The sequence below is a fragment of the Lactuca serriola genome, chromosome 7 (genome assembly GCF_051521515.1).
Source record: "Lactuca serriola cultivar US96UC23 chromosome 7, Lser_US96UC23_V15, whole genome shotgun sequence".
Taxonomy (NCBI): Eukaryota; Viridiplantae; Streptophyta; class Magnoliopsida; order Asterales; family Asteraceae; genus Lactuca; species Lactuca serriola.
The window spans coordinates 128,793,812-128,811,804 of NC_136414.1; the positions used below are offsets into that span (position 1 = coordinate 128,793,812).

Consider the following 17,993-nt stretch of genomic DNA (forward strand, 5'->3'; position numbering starts at 1 on the left):
AAAAAACCCCATACCCAATGGGGAACCCGAAACCCGCACCCGTTTTGACTGGGGAATCCCCAGGTTGACCGGAGATGGGGAGGGGGATGGGGAATACCCGAATAAAAAAGTGGGGATGGGGATGGGATGGGGATACCCTTAATCCCCGACCCTAGACCCGCCCCCGACATATATTAATATATAAAAATAATACAAAACATATATTTATAGTATAGTTTATAATACATAAAATTTGATCTAAATAACTTAACTCATTAGTAATTACTTGGTTGAAATTATATTTTTTGCTTTTTCTTTTATCTAATTTAAACTCGTGTATATATATATATTTTTTTCTCTTTGGTTGATCTATTTTACCTTAAATATCAATCTGATAATTTTTTTCTACTTGATTTTTCATGGATGTATTTAAATTTGGTAGAAAATTTATTTATATTTTTTCTGCAATTTATGGGTACTTATATATTTTATAAAATCTGTAAGCTTATGCTGGTAAAATTGAAATATAGAGTTTTTTCTTACGTAAAAGTTTACATGTTAAAAGAGAAAAAGAAATCCCCGTCCCCAGTCCCCGTTGGGGGTGGGGATGAGAGTTTATTTATATTCCCCGATGGGGATGGGGATGGAGATGAGGATTGGAATGAGGATTTGGGGATGAGAATGGGGATTGGGGTCCCCTGTGTTCCCCGCCCCCGTTGCCATCTCTACTGGTGTCAAGCTAACATTTGTTTCATAAAGGATGGATTTAGCCTCTTACTTTTGTAGAAGCTTCCTCCAACAAACAAATTAGATTCCAAAGTTTATGGTAATCGATACATATCCATAAAACTTTATCACATTAATACAATGCTTGATGGTGTAGATATAGAGGATGTAAGTTTTCTCCAACAAGTAACACGAATTTTGCTATTTTTGGAAAATGACAGAACTTTAAAAAACACGGGTAACTAAGGAGGTGTTTGGCTAAACTTATTTATGACTTATTTTTTATAAACTCATTTTTTCTAACTTATTTTTCAACTTTTGAGTTTATTATGACTTACATTAGAAAAATAAGCCGAACTCATAAAAAATGAGCTTATAAAAAATAAGTTTCGAAAATAAGCCATAAATAAGTTTAACCAAACACCCCCTAAATATATACAAAAACAAATCATAAGTGATTAAATATGTATAAAAAACAAAACATAAATGAGTTAATGTGTACATAAACAAACCAAAAATTAGTAAACAAGTAGAAAAGAAAAACATTATTGGTCTGAAAACATACTGTCAGCCGACCATAATGATATTTTTTGAAGAGTCAAATAAATTCAATAGACATGTATAAAAGAAACATAAATGAATAAATGTCTAAAAAACCAAATTATCTTTACCCTTATAAATTATTATCCTTAAAACTAGAGATAGTTTATTAAATTAGTTACTACAGATTGAGTAGATAAATAGTTAAAATAGACGGCACATCAATGTTTTCCCCTACGCATCAAAACATATTAGTTAAAATAGACGGCACATCAATATTTTCTCCTACGCATCAAAATATATGAATGATTGAATAAATTGAGTCGGACTTGGTTGATTTGTTGGACTAATATGCTTTTTATATGTTTCTTCACATTTCGTTATCTACCTTTTAGCTTTTACAAGAATAATCATATATAATAATCATGATAAACAATTCAAAAGCCTTCTTATAATATCCTATGCATACCCTATTAAAAGAAATCTATGCAATCATCGATGTCAAATGTCAACTTTGCCCATTAACATAAAACACTCTAATTGATCGTTGTTACCCACTAAAATGACTTAATATATAAGGTGGACAAAATGATGACGGTGTAATTTTACTTGACGAATAAGATATATAAATTGTTTTCAACATAATAATATCAATGACGTTTTCGTTATATATATATATATATATATATATATATATATATATATATATATATATATATATATATATATATATATATATATATATATATATATATATATATATATATATATATATATATATTTGAGACCACTAGATTTTGTGAGAAGGGAACACCAAATCTTGACCACTCATCTTGAAAAATCAAAGGCTGATATTAATTTAGATTAAATCATAAAATAGGCGATGACAATTTTGTAAATTAATGGAACTTTGGGATTAGATCAAGACACGAAGGGGCAGGTACTGAATTTTGCATTCTTTTTCGTTCAACACACAAAAACACCCGATATTCTTCCTAAAAACCCTAGATACCAACACTAAAATCCATTTGATTCAAAACTCGATCATCGTTCTGCTTCCAAATCTCGATCATTGTTTCAGACTCCTTATTCTCATTATACATGAAATTCATCTTTGGATTCTTACAAGAAAACCCTCGATAATCAACTAGAACATTAAAAACCTTTTGATTTTGAATTTGATATCGAATCAAATGGCTCATTCTACAAATTCTAATTCTGATTTTGTATCAACAACTGTTCCAAGTAAGTATAATACTATAAACCTCTTGTTCTTATTCAATAAACCTATCTGTTCTTATTATAAAAAGTTTTTTCACTTTAAATCGTTGTGTAACTTCAATAAATATCTAATAATCGAGATATTTCACTAGCAATTTATATGTTGAAGTCAGGATGTAATGGAATATAGCATTATAAAATATACAATCTAAACCTAAATCTCAGTGTGTGATTTATATAGAGTCTATGTATCTAAATGTTAACTCTACATGTTATTCAAAAGTGTTCTAATTATTCCTCAGTTCATTTGATCTAAATTTCTTAAGCAAAATCAACAAATATGTTATGTTATTCTAACTAATTGTTCATCATTTAATTAGATTTAGATCCATAATTTGTCTAATACTATAGATTTTGGTAACATAAATCTCTTCTTATGATTGTAATATAGTGTTTAGCCAAAAAAAAATGTTTGTATTCTAGTGAATTTTATGTTGATTGATATTAGAAATTTACTGTTATGTATTTATAGAACTATGACCAGATTATATATCCTCAACTAATATGAATTCTAATGGAATTTGTTATTATTGATGCAGCTAAAAAAGTGCAAACAAATACAACCGTAAGAAAAACAGGGAAAAAATTTATATAGATAAATGCATAAATTGTAATTACTTTTAGATTAAATATTATAATTGCTTTTAGTAACTTCTAAATGCTTTTAATAAATATTTTAATTGTTTTTATTTGATAATTTTCTTCATACAGATTTAGGGGATCAAGATAGAGTTAAAAAATGTATGAACACACTTTCTTTCAAATAATTCATAAAAAAACAAATGTTTGGATTTATTTTTTTAAGTTAATTATTCTGAATATTCTAATTTTGTTTATCATATATTCTAATTGATTTTAATTGTTAAATTTCATGATAAAGATTTGCAAATTGTAAATCAAAAGAAAAAGAAGGCAGATGCAAGAAAATCAAAGAAAAAAATTAAAAAAAACTGTTGTTACTTCTGAAAGCAACTCCGATTCTTCTTCTGATTCATCCTCACAGCATAGAAAAAGAATTAAAAAATGTATCAACAAACATTCTTTAAAATACTTAACAAAAGATATTTTTTGGATTTATTTTTTTCCACTTGATTATTATGAACATTCAAATTGATTAAAATAAATATTTTAATTTATTTCAATTTTTAAATTTCTTCATACAGCTAAAAATACAAAAAAGAAGAAAAGACTTGAAAAGAAAAAAAGACACTATGTTTCAGATTCTTCATCTTCACAGTTAGAGATATCAGAGTCAGAGGCATCCAAACCAGAGAGTGATAAATATGGTAAAATATGTTGTCTTTTATAATATATATGTTGACATCCAATAAAAGTATATTATATTCTTCTAATAGAATAATTATTGATGCAGATAAAGTAAATAAAAAGAACAAAGAAAAGTCAAAAAATATTTCAAGCGCCACAGCAAATTAATCCATAATGATGTGAAGCACAAAAGAAAAAGCGTGTTTCTAATTCTTTAACAGAATCAGATACACAGTCAACGGGTAAAATAATCTAAACTTTTTTTTTCCTGAAATATAGTTCACTACAAAAAGGATGATCATTGGCAATCTAATTCCAATATTATGGAACAATAGAAATATTAGAATGTTTCTAACAATAATTTTCATAGCCTATGTTTGACAAGAATTGCTTATGGATCATAACTGAAATTCTATGTATTTTGATGTGAAAGTATTTTTCTAGTGTTTATTGATGTGAAAGTATGTTTGTATGATATGAAATGTTTATTGTTCACATTACACATTCTAGATATTATTATATCATAAATCATATAATACTTGACTTTCGTTGTTTTACTTAGCTGATATAGGATTTTGCAACATTTGAGTTAGTATTTTATAAATAATATAATTTGAATAAATATCTACATTTTACTTAGATGATATAGTATTTTTAGATTAAATTTCATAGAATATTCTGATATAATAAGTGTATATTTATAATATTCTGTTGGAATATTACTTTGTAATTAGATGATATAGGATTTTTGGATTGTTGTGGTGTTACTAACATTTATGACTGATGTAATGAATTAGATGATGAATCTGATGAATAAATCTATGTAAAAAAGAGAACCGGTGATAGAAAATATGTTAAAGGAGTGACAAAGATTAAAGAAGCCAAAAGGAAGAGGAATAGTGAGGACAATCGTGCAACAATAAAGAAGCAAAAAACCGTGAAAGAGCAAAAGACTGTGAAAGATATATTGAAGGAGTTGCCTTCAATAAACACTAGATCAACACCTGGATTGATGACAGATGCTGTAAGTTTTTTGACATCAGAACAAAAAGATTGGGTGAAACGGATGAGGTTTAAAGCATTTTTGAAGATCAACATTAAGAGTATTCCCTTAAAACTATGCCATTTTGTGCTTGAGCATTATGATGAGGGCACAAACAGTATTCTAATTAAAGGAAAAAAAATAAAGATCACAAAGGAAAAAATTCATAAAGTGTTTGGTTTACCAAAAACTGGAAAAAGCTTATTTGACTTGGACATGGTTAGTGAATATCATCAAGTGTTTGATGGATGGATGAAGGAACTTGAAGGTGGAAAGGCACATGCAACAAACTACAAGAAGATTATTCAAAAATATGAACAAGTGGATATGAATTTCAAGTTGGGTTTCATAGCTTTATTTGTTAATACGTTTACAGAATCCATTCCTATGGGGACAAACAACTTAGTTCCAGTTAGAGCACTTGTTGAAGTGGATGCCATTTCTAAAATCGATTGGTGTGCGTATTTGTTGTACTGTGTGAAAAATTCAAAAGGGAGATGACGTCCAGCCAACCCCAAGTGTTATTACAGAGGCCCGATGTTGTTGCTATTGTTATGTTTTTTCATATACTTATTTTTTTTCTTAAAAATGGATATCTAATATGATGTTGAAATAATGCAACTAATTTACTGTGATGAAGTTGAATGCAAGATCCAAAAAATAGAATGTAAAACACCATTAGTTACGATATGGACAACATATAAGTTGAAGGAAAGACAATCTTTTGAGATTGAAGCTGGTGGATTGGGGGTTGGAAATCTAGTTGAACAAAATTCAAATTTAGAACGTGAGAAAAACGAGAATCAGGACACATGTATTGATGTATATTCTAAGTAGAATATATTATTAAATTATGTTTTAGAATATATTTTAATTATGTCCTAACTTAATATAAGAAAAATATACTAATGTCTTTTTTTCCCAGGAGTATGAAGAAAAGTATGAAATTTTTTTCAACAATGTCTCAACTGAAAAGGATAATATGGAATATATTATTTTTCATTGTCTATCGAAATTCCCTGAAGACAATAGAACGAAGGAGATGATAAGGAAGTTTAGAGACATATCTTCAACTACACTTTTTTCTAGTCGAGACAAATCAGAAACTATTAAGGAGACAACTGAAGTCAAAACAGATAGAGATGAAGAGCTTAATAAAACAAACATTTCTGATTTTGATGATGACAAAGATGAAGGAATGAATATAAAGTTGGTTGTATTTTTAGCTGTTAAACCATTACAACAGAAGTTTCCAGAGAATGAAGAAAGACAATAAGAAGATCAAGATATGAATGTTGACGACCCAATAAATTTGGGTTTAGAGAATAATATTGGCGAGGAAACTATTAGAAATCCGCACAATCCAGAAAGACAAATAGAATTTGAAGGCATAAATGTTGATGACAAAATATATTTGGCTTTAGAGGTGAATAATATAGACGAAACTATTGGAAAGAAGAATTTAGAAGAGAATTTTGAGAGCAAAAATCTTGTTGAGGGTGGTGAAATGATTGGTGGGGAGAAGATTAGGGAGGGGAATATTATAGAGATGGTGGTTGGAGACAACATAGAGAGCTCAATTGTTACACCAAAACACGATCCAAAAGGTATGAATATTATAGACAAGATGGTTGCAGACAACAACATAGGTGAGAGCTCAATTGTTATACCAAAACACAATCCAAAAGGTATATCTATTGTTTTTCCCCTTGGTCTGATTCATTCATAGAAAAATTAGATGAGGATTTGTTTAGAATATTCTCAAACAGAAATCCAGATTCAAATACAATTCCAAATCCAGTTGTCAAATCTCATGTTCCAGAAAAACTAACATTTGAAAATTCAGAATTTCCTTCCTTTGATCTTCAAATAACCCAACTAATGAACGATGCAGAAACTAGTGATAATTCTGAGGGTAATGATGAAGATGGAGAGTTACAAGGGAATGAAGAACATATTTTAGATGAGAAAGGGAAAAAAGGGTCAGAATGTGAATGAAAGAGGGAAAAGGAAGGTGACTAATCCATATATTTTTAGATCACCTTTTATGAATATGGTAATTGACTTAAGTGAAAAAGTCAGTACTGGGCAAGAGATAATGACGCAAATCATGTTTAGATGCGCTGGAGACAAAGATCCAATGTAAGTAAATTCACAATTTTTAGTAATTTTTTTTATTACATATGCATATTCTTGAAGGAATACTTTTATAAATTTGAATATTGTGTAATATTCATATTGGAATATTGTAACACTATTCAAAAGAAAATATTATTCTAATTAATTTACATTAGTTTTAGTTAAATAATATATTTTAACTACAATGCAATATTTTTGTTTGAAGGGAAATGCTGTTTGAAACCGAGTGTGGAGACATAATGGATAGGGTGCATTTTGAGGATATGCGTCCAAATCATAAGATACATTCTTTCGTTAGTGATTGTCGGGCTGCTGTTCTTAATTTTGAAGAAGGAAACCTGAGAAACAAAAAATCACCACCACGTGTCTTCTTCAACACTCAAATTATGGTACTTAATTTTTAAATTTATTTTCTATATTCTAATTATAATTTATAACAATGTATTCTAATATTTCTATTGTTCTATATGTACAGACAGAAAAGTTATTGGATTCTTCAATACCTTTTGTCGAAAGATTCCGACTTTTTGATGAGGCTGTAAACAATTACTTATATGACTTCAAAAGAAAAGCGAATTTCAATTCTATTAATCTGGTATGTATTTTTTATTACAAGATAACATATTCATATTCAAATTTATAAAATTCATCGATATTTATGTTTGAACTGCAGGTGTTTTTTCCAATACACAATTGTGGTCATTTTTATGGTCTTCTTTTCAACCTTACAAATCCAGAAAATATAATCATTGACAACATAAGATACACCAAAAAAGTAGAAGATATGGAGAGATTCCTAAACTTGTGGTAAATGTTTCTTGCATAAATCTAAATTTTTTATTTTAATCATAATTGTTTACTTTAAAAAACCACTATGTATAAGTAAATAAATTCTGATTAGAATATAAAATATAATATTTATATTCTTATAAGATTTATTTACTTAATATAGTTATAATTTTAGAAAAATAATGGTATTTTATTAATATACATTGCAGTTTTCAAAGTTTTTGGACAACAATCGGCGAGATAAGGTTTCTTTGTTTAAATCTGTGAAGCCAAAGAAAATGAAAATGGCATGGCAAACAAAAGCTAATACAAATGATGATGGTATATTTTTGATGTAGCACATGGAAAAATACATGGGCTAGAAAGAAGAAAAGTAGGATGTGGAACTGGAAGAAGAAAGTGTTAGGACATCTAAGAAGATTGCAAAGTTACACACATTTTATGTTGCTAAGCTAGCAAACCATCAAATTAACAAGCAAAGAAAATTGAATGTTGCAGAAGCATTAAAATTTTCAAAATTTGATAAGAAAACTAGGTGTATGTTGGTGAAAGAAGGGAGTGAAGCAAGAGACAAGTTGGAAATGAAGAAAGTTTGAAAAATTCTTATATTGACTTATTACATACAGACAATTTATTTTATGTTGTGTTTTTTTTAAATACTTATGTTTGAGGATATGCTTAGACCATTGATATTTTGGTAAATGATATGCTTAAACCAATTAGTTGGTATCTTGGTAAAATATTTATTTCTTAATAGTAAATGATATATAGCGTTTAAAATTTTTGTTTGATGATGCCTAATTATTTAATTAAAAAATTGTTTGGTAAAATGATATATGATTAAAATCCATATATGTTTATTATTCTTATAAAATAATGTTGACAAATAAAAACACATGTTGTTAATATTGTATTAAGCTTATTCTAATTTGTTTTATGTTAATTATTCTGATTATTCTGGTTTCATTAAAATACTTAATAATAAAACGTTTTATTATCCAACTATAATATAATATGTAATTTTGTTTTAGAATATTTTAATAAAATGAATAAATGAAATTAGATTTAGTATCCTGTTACAATAATAAAAAATTAGGATAATAAAATCTTAGTATATTTTAGGACATCTTACTTTAGAAAATAAAGTACATTGTCTCTATTAGTAGAAGTAAAATTTTAGAATAAATGAAAATATTTGTTTTAGAATATTTGTAATTAAGTAATTTTATTTTAGAATTAAAATAATATCGTAACTTTTTTTTAGAATATATGTAATTAAGTAATTTTATTTTACAATTAAAATAATATTTGAACCAAAGTGTAAGTTTTTAAATTAAAAGGGACTAAAAATACCAGGACTTATTTGCCAGGGACGAAAAAGGGACAAATGTAATAACTTTGAGATTACGACTTATTCATGAGGGAAGAACATTAGAATGAAAAAAACTCAATTTCTTCATCTGTATTCTAAAAACCCTCTTCCAAACTTCTTATCATTTTCGGTTTTAAACACTCCATCAAAACCCTAACTTCTTGTGTTTTTGAACTCATCATCTTCGATTTCTCCTTGGATCGATTTCATTTTTCGATGTTGTGAATTTGATTTTCACTTGAAAACATCAATAAAAACCCTAAAAACCTTGTCATATCGATTTTAAACTTTTTGATTCATATTCTGATCTTTAATCCCTCAATAAAACCCTAAACTTACTTACTTTCATTCTTATTGAGTATTTTCATCATCGAAAATGGCTACATCAACACGTGCTTCAAAATCTACATCATCAGATCATCTAAATGACATTATTACCAAAAATTCTCAAGAAATTCCAGGTATTTCAATAGTTCTGTTAATTATCATTTTATATCCTTGTTTCCATTTGAAAACGACGATGTTGCTTCGAGAATTGAACTTCTATTGTTGCTCCAGTCTCCATATCTACATACTAATAATTAGGGCATTAGGCTCTTGTATCTTAGTGAGTCCCATTATTAGGATCATAAAGTGAAATAGGTGAAACAAAATGAAATAAGATGCAAGATACACGATACCTTCAAGAAGCAAGTGAAAATGTAGAAAATAACATCAAATTAGGCTTCTATTAATCAATCCAGTTTATGAATCAAACCAGCAAGAGTAAGTATTATGATCCTAATAATGGGACGATTTTACCCATGTTTCAAAAATGACTGGTTTGAGAGATTTTTTGAATTTTTGACTTATACCTTGTTGAAAGTTGAAATTGGGTGACAATCCCCTGATGTAAGTATTATGATGAGTTAGAATATAATTTTGAAATAAATCTAAGTGTTTTTCTATTATAGACAACAATTAAAGTGTATTTAACATTAATTATTTTCATGCAGCTAATATTATAACAAGAATGACAAAATCAAAAACAAAAATAATGACACTAGGTAGAAGTAGTGAAGTTGAAACTTAAACCGTCAAACGGTTGGTTCAAAAAAGAAAATCATTGAAGTCGATCGATGAATTAACAGCTACAACATCAAAAGAAAAAGAAAAAAAAGGTACATCATCAGTTATTCTATTCTAATAAAATATTTATCCCATTTATTTCTGTTATTCTATATATTATAATAAAATATTCTATATTCTATTAATTTTTTTCTATATTCTATTAATCTTATTCTAATAGAATATTTTTAAATATCAATCTAATTTGTTTATGTTATTCTATGTACTATAATAAAATATTCTATGTATTATAATAGAATATAAAGAATAAATGATATATTGTGTATTCTATGTATTCTAATAAAATATTTATCTCATTTGTTTTTGTTATTTTATGTATTACAATAAAATATTCTATATTCTATTAATGTTTTTCTATATTCTATTAAACTTATTCTAATATAATATTTTTTAATATTAATCTAATTTGTTTCCTTATTCTAATAGAATATTTTTAAATGTTACTCTAGATATTTGGATATGATAAATCAATTATTAATTCCTAATTTGATTATGAAAATGGCAATAAACAGCAAGAAGGTTGGATATAGGTAAAACTCATGAAGAAACTTCAATAACCGAACGACTAATTGAAAGAAGAAAATCATTGAAGCTTATTGATGAATTAGCCGATGCAACAACAAAAGCCAAAGAAAAAAAAGTATATCATCAATTATTATATTTATACTATAATATCTTGTGTATTAATGTTATTCTAATAGAAAGAATGTCATATATAGGTAAAATTCATATTTGTTAATATTGATTATGCATTTACAATTAGAGTTAACAGAAACATTTTACATATTTCATTTTAATTGTAGATTTTGTGTTGACTAATGTTAGTTAAACCCTAATGGGTTTTTGCCTAACCCTAATCACTAACAGTTTGGACTTAATTATGCGATTAGGTACTTAAGTCATGATAATTAAAGTTTGGAAGAAAGTTTCCATATAATCAATTTGATCCATTTTGCCCTTATGCAAAGTATTGACGATTTTACCCCTGTTTCAAAAATGGATGATTTCAGAGATTTTTAGAATCCTTTGACTTATATCTTGTCAAAAGTTGAAATTAGGTGACAATTACCTGGTGTAAGTATTATGATGAGTTAGAATATAATTTTGAAATAAATGTAAGTGTTTTTCTATTACATACAACAATTAAAGTGTATTCACTATAATTATAGAATGTTGCTGGATTTTCTAAAGTTGTCAAAGTTGTTGTTTGACTTTGACTTATGTTATTATCTATATTGATGTCTCAACATTCATTGGCTTCTGAAACATAGTAGACATATTCATATAGATGTTATTCTAATAGAATATTCTGAAGTGTTAATTTTGTATTCTATTTTTATGATGTTCTTATCTTTTTTCTAATATTTTTTATTCTGAAAATCCATTGAACTATAGGGCAACAAAAGGTGCATTCTGAAGATGAAAAAAAATTAAAAAAGGAAGTTAGACAATACGAATGATAGAAAAAGACACAAAAAACAAAAAAAGATTTATTAAAAGATATGCCTTCAATAAATACTAGAATGAATCCCGGAGCTATGATTGAAGTTATAAGAAGTTTAAGTATGTCTCAAAAAAATGTGTACAGAAGATGGGCTTTGGATCGCTTTTGGAGTTGAACATCAAGAGAATTCTATTGAAGCTTGAACATTTTGTTGTTCAACATTATGATCATCAAAATAACATTATTGTGCTTGATAAAAAAATTAAGATCACAAAAGAAAAGATTCATAAAGTCTTTGGTCTACCAAATGGAGGAAGAATCTTGTTTGATTTTCATTTTGTTGATAGTGAGCATGAAACGTATGTTACATGGAAAAGCCAGTTTACAAAAGAAACAATGAATGCCACCGGATTCAAAGAAGCCATTCTGAAATCCAAAAGAGATGATGATATCTTCAAGCTAAATTTTATTTCTTTCTTTGTGAATATGTTTGCTGAATCACATTCTTATGGGACGTGCAACATAGATCCTGTTAGAAGAGTAGTTGGAGTTGAAGACATCTCATGCATTGATTGGTGTGCGTACTTAAATTACTGTCTGAAGAATACAAGATTTCTATGGCATCAAGATAAAAAGAAATGCTATTATAATGGGCCAATATTGTTATTGATGGTATGCTTTTTGTTTAGTTATTTTAATTATTTTTTATTTATGAATATCTAATACAATTTACAAACTAGTATCATGTAACTACTTTACTGTGACGATCTTGAATAACAGCGTTTAATCTTAAAGTAAAAAAATTCCAAAAACAACAATGTCGTCAACAGAGGATTTGAATAACAGGCAGTCTTTTGAAATTGAAGATGGTGGGTTTGGATGTGGAAAAGTTGTTATAACACAAATGACGAGAGATAGCGAGGGACCGTCCAATGTGAAAGACAATCTTTATGACACTGTTGAGGTAACTTTAACTAAAATATCAAATATAATTTCTTTTTATATTAGGTTAAAGTATGATTTTATAAAAAATTCTGGGTATTCTTGTATTACATGCTTATGGTTCATAGTAAATATTCTAGATATTCTGAGATGATAAAATATTACATGCTTATAATTCTAGTATTTTATTATTTTTCAGGAATATGAAGAGAACTTTGATAAGATGTTCAATAAAGTTTCATCGAGAAAGGAGGATATGTATGGAATTATTTCTGATTGTATATCAAAGTTCCCAGATGTAAATATAACTAATGAATTGAAAGAGAAGTTCATTAAGTTATTTTCAGATCCTAGTTTTTCAAGTGCTGATAATCAAAAAAATGAAAACGAAAAAAAGGGATCACATGAAAGGGTTGAATCTCAAAATGGTGAGACGGGGGAGAATAATATAAGTTCTTACAAATCACCATATATGGATAAAGCTGTGAATTTATTTGATAGAATCGATTTGCAGAATGTTCTTTTGATTCAGGTTCTAATAACATGTGCACAGGATAAAAATAGAATGTAAGTCACTAACTCTTGCTATTTCAATTAAACATGTATTATTTTTTTGAATTGTTATTTAACTATATTACATGCGGATATTTATTCTAATGTTGATGACATATTTTTGTTCATGTTTAAAATTAAGGGAGGTACTTTTTGAAACAAATACAGGAGAGATTATGCATAGATAGGATTTTTAGAGCATGCGGCCTGAACATATTATACATCGTCATGTGATTGATTCTTGGGCCGCTGTTCTAAATTACAAGGAACATAATTCAAAAAGTAAACCATACCGCATGTTCTTCAATACCAAAATTATGGTAAATTCTTTTACAATTGGAAATTTTATATTTTAGTTGTAAATTATAACAAGATATTCTAATTTTTCTATTTTTCTATGTTTACAGAGTTCTGAGTTATTAGATGAAACTAAATCTTTTAACGAGCGTTTTTTAACTTTTGAGACTCGTGTTGATAAGTTTCTATCTAATTTCAAGGCAGATGTAGATTTCAATGATCTTAAACTCGTAAGAATATTTTATTAATTAAAATATTACATTATTAAAGGATAGGAATTATGTTAACTTTTTGATCAATTTGTTGGAATTGCAGGTGGTTTTCCCAATACATAATGATGATCAGATGTATGCTGTTGTTTTCAACCTAACATATCCACAAGTTCATATTATAGACAACATAAAAACAAAATCGTTAGAAGAAACTTATGGAATGACACCTACATCATTAGTAAGTTTTCATTTACTTTTATTAAATGTATTAACATTTCAATATAATAGATTGAATAATGTAAACTTGTTAATATACATTGCAGAAATTGTACTTTATACGATATCTGGAGAAAACCACATTTATCGTCAATAAAATCAAATGTTTGCGATCAACGACAGTGAAGATGATGAAAATTGACTGGAACACAAAGAAGTTAACAACAGAGAATGGAACACTTTTAATGAGACATATGGAAAAATATTGTGGAGAAAAGCAAGGAAAGTGGAATGTGGAAATGGAAAAAGGCAGTTATGTGCAAGATGTGCAATTTGTAAAATTTCGTGCCTTATATTATGTTAAGACTGCTACACATGAAATCAACAACCACAAGGAGAGAGTTATCAAAGATAATCGAATTTGGAAAATTTGATCATGCGACTAGAAAAAAGATGTTAGAGGAAGGTACCAATAGAATGGATGAATTGAAAATGGGTAATAGATAGAATTTGATAGAAGTTTGGAATTTTATAAACATGGTTATGGTGACTTAACAACAACAATTCCTTTTGTAATATCTATCTTATTTTGAACAAATTAGACACAAAAATGATGCCTAGTATTATGTAAGAAACTTGGTATGGTTTATTAGGTGATTAATGCTTAATGTATAGTTGGTATTATGATCACTTCTTAATGGTGATGGTAGAATATTCTATAGTAAACATACATTTTTTAGAATATTCTAATAGAATAATGTATAATGACATCATTATTCTATTAGAATAATATTATATGTTACATATACCTATATAACATTCTTACATGTATAATCTTGTAATATAATAATTTGATAACAAAACATTATACTACAATCATTCGTATATACTTCAATGCAAAAATTAAAGATTGAAAATATTAGAAGAATCAATATGTTTTCAAATGTATCACACATCATCACAAACCAAATGTCTCATACATCATCACAAACCAAAACATCTGAAAAATGTCCAAACTAAAGAAATTCAAACTTTTTTCTATATGGTATTATTGAACTTTATTGAAATATGAAAAAAATCGAAATATATTTCTAGACATAACTATGCACTGTGTACCTTGGAGTTATTCAACAATGTCAAACATTTCCTTGAATTATGCCCTTTAACCCCACATGTTTTGCATGATCTTGATTGCTTGTTACCTTGAATAGTAGCCTTCTCCAAAACACTTTTTAAATGTTTTCTTGTGCCAGAACCTTTATTCTTCATCATAGGTGGATTTTCAACATCAACAACTTCAGGATTCGTAGTAGCTCCATAAAGTTTATCAATATGAGCTTCTTTTGTAGCCGGGGATTCATCTGAACCTTGTTCACCAATATTAGTCATAAAAACTTCTAGCTTTTGCATGAACTCTTCTAACTTCTTGTCATCATTACTTAATGAAGACAAGCATTAATCAAGCATGGAAAAAGCTTTGTATGCAACCTTCTCAACATTTCCAGACGAAACACCATATCTAAACGTCCTTTTCAAAACTGTGGTCGGGATAATATCTCTTCTCCATCTCTTAAGAATGTATCTTGAAGGAATCTCTTGTATGTCATAAATCTTTAGAATATAGAAGACGTGTCTACAAAAAATTCCAAACCGCTCAAAAAACATGCATGAACATTTCACCGTTAGATCTTCTCTGTTGAATTCAACCTGTTTCAAAAGTATTAGGATATTAAGTATATTCAAAAAAGAAAAATTAGAATATTTTTCAAAAGTATTAGAATATTAAGTATATTCTAAAAAGAAAAATTAGAATCAAATAAAAAAATTTAAAGACAATAATTTAGTAATAAAAAATTATAATATTAGAATTATAAAATGTCAACATTACCTCGAAATCACCTTCACTTGTGTTAAAATTCCATTCACAATCGATGTCAACCTTTTCTTTTTTCTCAACTACTACCTTCTTCTTTGATAGATTTGTCCTTTTATGTTTGACAATGCATATTTCGGAAACAACGCCTGAAGTAACGCTCTTCTGTGAACAAGAAACAAGTGAATGAAGAATCTGCCTCTGCACCATGAGAAAAATAGTCCTGGTGTATACCATATATGCATGTTTCTCCATATCTTCAAGAGGTGTTTTGATGATTGGAATTATAGTAGATGTATCAAAATCAAATTTGATCTGATTATTCCTTTGCCTTTCCATAATAGACTCAAAAGCATACATGAAATTGTTTAACGTATTACCATGATGCGATACCCTATTGAATGCTGAATTCTCACTTTCTGACCGAGAAGTTGTTCTCATTAGACCTGTCACACCCCCGAACCAGACGGCGGAAACGTCCGGGGGCTGTCGTGACTCAATTGCATACCATAACATTGAATATATATGAAACATAACAACATTCGTCACCATTCATTACATAGTACAACCAGTAGTGTTTACATGTCATACATTGTTTAAAACATTACATTCCCAAAAATTAATTGGTTCCATTCATTCAAAAATAAACTGCAACCGTCACTGAATATGATTTCCCTTGATTCACTGGTTCCCTGAGAATACAAGTATTTTGAAAAACGTCAACATATGAAATGTTGGTGAGTTCATAAGTAGTGTTTGAAAGCGAATGTTTGTACTGTTTGAAAATCCACCAGAAAATCCGATATTTTCTGAAAAGAAAAGCTTTTGAAAACGTTTGTGAAGATCCATAGGTATGCTTGTTTGTTTCTATACTTGTAAAAAAAAATGTTCATTTGAAATGTATGCCTTTCAAATCTGTATGTATTGAAAACCCTAGGAAAACCCGATGTTCTCCTAGTTCCTTGAGTTACATGAAGTTACGTTGAAACCATTATGTAGCGTATAGTGTCAGTCCCAGGCGACGTTGGAAGGTTCTCGAGCATGATTATTTACTACAAACCCGCATTACACAAACGCCCAGTTTATAGTTATACTAACGATCCCGAAGGCGTCGTCCGTACTAATCACGTTATCCAATCGCCCTGACTAGGTGTAGTCCCACATCCGAAGAGAAAGAGGTCACGAAGACCCCGGTGACTCCATTAACCGGTTGGGGAAAATATGCGTGCGAGGGGTCCCCGACCCGCCTCGTAAAATATGCAGACTCTTCTAGCAATACCAAGGACCCTTGGGGACCAGTGGTACAAGCCATTGAAAGTCACTCTACGTTGTGCCAAGTCGGTGAAACTCAACACTTCGTAGAAAATATGTGTCTTCGGGCCTTAAGATCAGGTCATTGGGCTAGCTAGGCCCAACAAGCAAGATTTTACACTTTTGGGGCCCGAAGATGGTGCGTAGACGTCTGTGCACACTCGTATGTATATGTATTACCAAACGTTATTTGTATGAATCGTAGTATCGAAGAGTTAGTAGTTGTAGATTTCCATTGGCTCGAGACCGAGCCAATTCGTTTAGCAACGACTTTTGGTATTGTAATGAGTTGTATTTCGTCGATAGTTGCGGTGTCATTATTTGATCAAATTGTACATATTGAATTAGCCTTGAAATATTTCTGTTTTCAGCCCCTCATTATTTGTAAAATTTACATTTTCAACCCTTTTTATGTAATATTTCCCGGTTTGGTCCTTAAGCTATTTTTCTTGACATTTTAACACCAAAAATTATTGAAATTAATATTTTCCAGCATATTTTTCATAGAAAACAGTTTAAGTCCCTGAAAATGCAGTTTTTCTCGGTTTTAGCCCTTCTTTTCGCAATTTTGACAATTTTGGCCCAAATTGGAAAATTTTTGCAACTTTGGTCCTTTTTAAATTTAAAAAGCATTTTAAACCTTTGAAAAGGATTTGGGACACTTATAGTCCACTGTTTTACAGAAATTCACAGTTTTGGCCCTCCAAAACAGAAAAATTCGCATAATGGGCCTCCTTGGGCCGAAATTTTCATTTTTAGCCCAATAAGCTTGAAATTTATGTTTTTAATCCTCTAATTGAATATAATTCCAGAAATAGTTTTATGGAAACTGTTTTGGCACATTTCATCCATCAGAATCTGTGAAATGTCAATTTGGGCCCCTA

At 28.7% G+C, this 17,993-nt stretch overlaps 1 protein-coding gene across 1 annotated transcript; it reads right to left on the reverse strand.

Moving 5' to 3' along the window:
- Positions 1–15,380: 15,380 nt before the first annotated feature.
- On the reverse strand, positions 15,381–16,239 carry LOC145064350 (protein FAR1-RELATED SEQUENCE 5-like). Its single transcript, XM_079011817.1, has 2 exons — positions 15,814–16,239; positions 15,381–15,632 (listed from the first exon to the last, which is right to left on the reverse strand). Exons 1-2 carry the CDS (start codon positions 16,237–16,239, stop codon positions 15,381–15,383), a joined length of 678 nt encoding a protein of 225 aa, XP_078867943.1.
- Between the last annotated feature and the right edge of the window lie 1,754 nt (positions 16,240–17,993).

What these genes read in the sequence shown, in the direction of transcription:
- LOC145064350 (XM_079011817.1), bottom strand. Translation starts at nt 16,239, where the DNA reads ATGAGAACAACTTCTCGGTCAGAAAGTGAGAATTCAGCATTCAATAGG. An exon ending in CAAGTGAAGGTGATTTCGAG is followed by an intron (nt 15,633 to 15,813) that starts GTAATGTTGACA and finishes CTTTTGAAACAG; the next exon opens with GTTGAATTCAACAGAGAAGA.